Genomic DNA, 6,175 nt, shown 5'->3' with positions numbered 1-6,175 from the left:
AAGTGTATGGTTATCCACTTTGGTGGCAAGAACAGGAAGGCAGATTACCACCTAAGTGGAATCAATTTAGGTAAAGGGGCAGTACAGAGAGATCTGGGGGTTCTTGTACACCACTCAATGAAGGTAAGCATGCAGGTACAGCAGGTAGTGAAGAAGGCTAATAGCATGCTGGCCTTCATAACAAGAGGGATTGAGTATAGAAGCAAAGAGGTCCTTCTGCAGCTGTACAGGGCCCTGGTGAGACCACACCTGGAGTACTGTGTGCAGTTCTGGTCTCCAAATTTGAGGAGAGACATTCTGGCTATTGAGGGAGTGCAGCGTAGGTTCACGAGGTCAATTCTTGGAATGGCGGGATTACCTTACACTGAAAGACTGGAGCGAGTGGGCTTGTATACCTTTGAGTTTAAAAGTCTGAGAGGGGATCTGATTGAGACATATAGGATTATTAAAGGATTGGACACTCTGGAGGCAGGAAACATGTTTCCGCTGATGGGTGAGTACCGAACCTGAGGACACAGCTTAAAAATACGGGGTAGATCATTTAGGACAGAGATGAGGAGAAACTTGTTCACCCAGAGAGTGGTGGCTGTGTGGAATGCTCTTCCCCAGAGGGCAGTGGAGGCCCAGTCTCTGGATTCATTTAAGAAAGAGTTGGATAGAGCTGTCAAGGATAGTGGAATCAAGGGTTATGGAGATAAGGCAGGAACAGGATACTGATTAAGGATGGTCAGCCATGATCATATTGAATGGTGGTGCAGGCTCGAAGGGCAGAATGGCCTATTCCTGCACCTATTGTCTATTGTCTCATTGAAACAAATGGAATTCTTTGAGACTCTGGCAGGGGTGAACCTGAGAGGGTGTTGACCCTGACTAGAGAGTCCCAGGACTGGTAGGTGGTGGTAAAGGGACAGGGAATTTGGACGATAATGAGAAATGTCTTCATCCAGTGGAATTTCAGAGAGCAGAAGAGGATCAGTCACTGAGTATGTTTGAGGGAGTGAGAGATAGAGAGAGAGACAGACAGACAGAGTGAGAGAGAGAGAGATGGACAGTGAGCAGAGGAGATGAATACTCAGTTACTTGGAATGGTGTGGAAGCTGGAGTTGAGGAGGTACAGATCTTAGTGAATGATTGAAAAGATTCAAAGTGCAGTCTTCTCCTGCCATTTCTTCAATTGAAAGTTCCAACAGAAGGCAGAATATTAGACTGGCTGACAAGTGTCAAAACTAGCACAGACTGACAGGTGAAACAAGGCAATGACCAGCCGTACAGTTAGCTGAATACAGCAACAAGTTATACAGTTTAAAGAGTACAGCGACAGACCAATGAATACAGAAATCTGTACAGTTTGAAGAATTGAACCCATGCTGTTGGCATCACTCTGCATTCACTAACCAGCTGTCCAGCCAACTGAGCTAACCAACCACCCCACCCAAAGCTAATGTAAAGTTGCAACAGTTCTACCAGACCACAGGGGCTGTTCTCTCATTAGAGAGAGAGAGATGACTGGTGGTAGTTTAACCTGAGGGTCACCATTCCTCAGGCGACAGGAGAGGTTGAGAAGGAGAGTCCTTCAGGGCAACCTCATCTGGTGCAGGAATTGAACCCACGCTGTTGGTGTCATTCTGCATCGTAAACCAGTCGCCCAGCCAACAGTCTGACCGTCACAGCCACAGGCCAACACAGTCTGATCGTCACGTCGACAGGCCGCACAGTCTGACCGTCACAGCCACAGGCCAACACAGTCTGACCGTCACGGTGACAGGCCAACACAGTTTGATCGTCACGGAGACAAGCCAACACAGTCTGATCGTCATGGCGACAAGCCAACACAGTCTGACCGTCACGGCCACAGGCCAACACAGTTTGATCATCACGGAGACAAGCCAACACAGTCTGATCGTCATGGCGACAAGCCAACACAGTCTGACTGTCACAGCCACAGGCCAACACAGTCTGATTGTCACGGCGACAAGCCAACACAGTCTGATCGTCATGGCGACAAGCCAACACAGTCTGACCATCACAGCCACAGGCCAACACAGTCTGACCGTCACAGCCACAGGCCAACACAGTCTGACCGTCACGGCCACAGGCCAACACAGTCTGACCGTCACAGCCACAGGCCAACACAGTCTGACCGTCACAGCCACAGGCCAACACATTCTGTCCGTCACGGCCACAGGCCAACACAGTCTGTCTGTCACAGCCACAGGCCAACACAGTCTGTCCATCACAGCCACAGGCCAACACAGTCTGACCGTCACAGCCACAGGCCAACACAGTCTGATCGTCATGGCGACAAGCCAACACAGTCTGACCATCACAGCCACAGGCCAACACAGTCTGACCATCACAGCCACAGGCCAACACAGTCTGACCGTCATAGCCACAGGGCAACACAGTCTGACCGTCACGGTGACAGACCAACACAGTCTGACCGTCAGTGACAGGCCGCACAGTCTGACCGTCACAGCCACAGGCCAACACAGTCTGACTGTCACAGCCACAGGCTGCACAGTCTGACCGTCACAGCCACAGGCCAACACAGTCTGACCGTCACAGCCACAGGGCAACACAGTCTGACCGTCACGGTGACAGACCAACACAGTCTGACTGTCACAGTGACAGGCCGCACAGTCTGACCGTCACGGCCACAGGCCAACACAGTCTGACCATCACAGCCACAGGCCGCACAGTCTGACCGTCATAGCCACAGGGCAACACAGTCTGACCGTCACGGTGACAGACCAACACAGTCTGACCGTCACAGTGACAGGCCGCACAGTCTGACCGTCACGGCCACAGGCCAACACAGTCTGACTGTCACAGCCACAGGCCGCACAGTCTGACCGTCACAGCCACAGGCCAACACAGTCTGACCGTCACAGTGACAGGCCAACACAGTCTGACCATCATGGCGACAATCCAACACAGTCTGACTGTCACGGTGACAGGCCGCACATTCTGACCGTCACGGACACAGGACGCACAGTCTGACCGTCACAGCCACAGGCCAACACAGTCTGACCGTCACGGCCACAGGCTAACACAGTCTGACCGTCATGGCCACAGGCCAACACAGTCTGACCGTCACAGCCACAGGCCAACTCAGTCTGACCGTCACGAACACAGGCCGCACAGTCTGACCGTCACTGCCACAGGCCGCACAGTCTGACCGTCACGGTGACAGGCCAACACAGTCTGACCATCACAGCCACAGGACGCACAGTCTGACCGTCACAGCCACAGGCCAACACAGTCTGACCGTCACGGCCACAGGCTAACACAGTCTGACCGTCATGGCCACATGCCAACACAGTCTGGCTGTCACGGCCACAGGCCAACACAGTCTGACCGTCACGGCCACAGGCCAACACAGTCTGACCGTCACAGCGAGGCGGTCTCTCATATGAATATTTATTGAGTATTGCAGTTGCTTCCTGTGAATTGGTGAGAGATCCTGCATTAGAAACCTTGGAGAGTACAGCTCTAGCTGGAATCAGAGCCAGTTTTTGAGGAAAGGATACTGGTGATCAAATGTGTACCACAGCCGGAACAGCCAGGCACTTTCAGCTTTAGTGTTCCTTCTCTCCCCGTCTGGACCATCCTAAGGAATTGGAAAATGGAAAGGGGTCGAATCCTCAGTAATGCATTCAGATTCCCAAAAAAACCCTCCCAATTCCCACATCCTCCCAAAACTAACCAATCAGACTAACAGTAACTGGATCACCTGATTAAACTTGAGACCACTTGGTGAGTTCGAGCAAGGTTTTTTGCTGAGACTGAGTCAGATAAAATCAGAAACTGACTGACTTGGAAAAACTCCGATAGCTTTGCAGCCAATATTCCCAGGGCAGTGTATAAAGAATAATGTGTGGGATTTATCGAGCTGTCACAGATTCAATCAGCTCAGTAGCCTCTCTCATTGCTTGAGATTCTCTGATGCTAATTATGTTTCTGTAACACACGGAAAACGACAGATTTCAGTGAAAAACTAACTGGTGGAGATCAGCTTGAAGTCCATGAGGAAGTATCTGTGTAAACGCCAGTGTTTACCTAACAGACTCACCTGCTGGAAATGGTCAACATTTGCAGATTGTTCTTGTTCAGGATTGACACCCACCCTGAAAGACAAGATTCAAAACAGATTCACTTCAACACTTGGAACCACTAACATTTCTGACACTAAAGTGGATACCCTGCAGCTGGAGATTTACATCAAACTTTCAGTCTTGCTCACAAAACTGCAACTGCACCTTTAATATCTCTCCCATTCACCCAGACTCTCCCCATGTTATACTCTTGAGGTTTAAACAATTTCCAAGTCCACGAGCTTTATTCAGTTAACCATATTCTATAAAACTCACCTCACAATGATTCCCAGCTCCACACATTTACACCCAATTATCTCTTCATTTATAAAGCTATCACTGGTTTCCTTATTTAAATAGGGATTCCTTCAAACCTGATTAGATAAAAATAGATTCCCATTTCCCTTTGTAAATAAATAATATTTATATGCAATAATAACAAACAGAATGTAGAAAATTATGACATTATTTTACTCTTTGACATTAAATGTCTAAGTATCCTTTTGCAGTAAGTCAACAGTTTCTACGAACTTTCCCACTTTCCCATAATTACTGCTTCACTCGAGGAGGAAGTCTCTGCTGGAAAGGTGTGTTTTACTGCATTTCGGATTCCTTTCGCTTCCCAATACAAAGAGCAAATTTACTTCCCTTTTCCATAAGAAAAATTATAAATTCAGTAACTTGGTTGATTTTCCATACCCAGTTTCATCTGTGCTTTCTTCATCAATGGCTTCCTTAATAAGCTATTTTACTGGGTACTGTATCTGTGCTATCGAAAGGACTGATTCCAGTTATTTTCTGCAGAATGACCACTCTCTTCAAAGGCTTGAATATAATGTCATCCTCAACTGGTAAACAGGTGGAACTCTCAACTTAGAATCATAGACTTTTACAACAGCATGAGGCCATTCAACCCATTATGTTCGTACCAGCTCCCAAAAGAGCTACCCAGCTAATCCCACTCTCCAGCCCTTTCTCCATACTCCTCTATACAATCACTTTAAAATTGATTGTCACATGTACTGAAGTCCAGTGAAAAGCTTTGTTTACGAGCAGTACAGGTAGATCATAATAAGCAAGGATGTACAGATCAAAGAGACTTAGACAGAGGCATACAGATTAAATTGCACAGGGTGTGCATTAGGCAAGATCAGCGTTAGCACGGTTAGCATTATCTGAGGCTCGAGAGTCCATTCATGAGTCTAACAATGGCCAGAAAGAAGCTGTTCCTGAACCTGCTGGTGCCTGTGTTCAAGCTTCTGTATCTTCTGCCTGATGGAAGAGGTTGTAGGAGATTATTACCAGGGTGCCATTGGTCTTTGATGTTGTTGGCAGCCTTTCCATTGGCAGCGAGCCGTGTAAATGGAGTCCATGGATGGAAGATTGGCTCCCGTGATGGTATGGGCTGAACACACCATCTTCTGTAGTTTCCTATGGTCCTGGGCTGAGCAATTGCTGTACCAGGCTGTTACGTACCTGGACAGTATTCTTCCAATGGTGCATCTGTCGAAGTTGCTGAGGGTCCTAATGGACATGCCAAATATATCCAGCTCTCTTTTCAAATGTCTTATGTAATCTACCTCTGCCACTCTCCCAGACACTACATCCCAAATGCTAACAACTCTCTCAGTAAAGAAGTTTCTCCTCATCTCACTCTCAGCTCTCTTGCTGACAATCTTGAAATTGTGACCCCTAGTAACTGACATACTAACCAGTAGAAATAGAATATCCTTCTTTCCCCTGTCAAAATTGTTTATAATTTCAAACATCCTCTTCGTAGGGTATGTGGAACAATCCATCTTCCGCAACTACACTGGCCCCACCCCCCACCTTTTCCTCCGTTACATCGATGACTGTATCGGCGCCGCCTCGTGCTCCCACGAGGAGGTTGAACAGTTCATCCACTTCACCAACACCTTCCACCCCGACCTCAAATTCACCTGGACAGTCCCAGATTCCTTCCTCCCCTTCCTCGACCTTTCTATTTCCATCTCAGGCGACCAAATCAACACGGACATCTACTACAAACCAACCGACTCCCACAGCTACCTGGACTACACCACCTCCCATCCTGCCCCCTG

The 6,175-nt window shown here is 48.2% G+C and overlaps 1 protein-coding gene across 1 annotated transcript in view; it reads right to left on the bottom strand.

The window, feature by feature from the left end:
• The window catches only part of slc9a6a (solute carrier family 9 member A6a), a 72,607-nt gene that overhangs the window by 11,958 nt on the left and 54,474 nt on the right, over positions 1 to 6,175 (bottom strand). The window contains exons 13-14 of the mRNA XM_043715213.1: positions 4,073 to 4,127; positions 3,531 to 3,610 (exon numbers count right to left, since the gene is read on the bottom strand). Coding sequence (XP_043571148.1) covers positions 3,531 to 3,610; positions 4,073 to 4,127 — 135 coding nt within the window. The remainder of the gene's footprint in view (positions 1 to 3,530; positions 3,611 to 4,072; positions 4,128 to 6,175) is intronic.

The sequence above is a fragment of the Chiloscyllium plagiosum genome, chromosome 24, assembly GCF_004010195.1.
Source record: "Chiloscyllium plagiosum isolate BGI_BamShark_2017 chromosome 24, ASM401019v2, whole genome shotgun sequence".
In the NCBI taxonomy this organism is placed as follows: Eukaryota; Metazoa; Chordata; class Chondrichthyes; order Orectolobiformes; family Hemiscylliidae; genus Chiloscyllium; species Chiloscyllium plagiosum.
The sequence above is the reverse complement of the archived record's forward strand: the minus strand, read 5'-3'. Positions and strand labels throughout refer to the sequence as shown.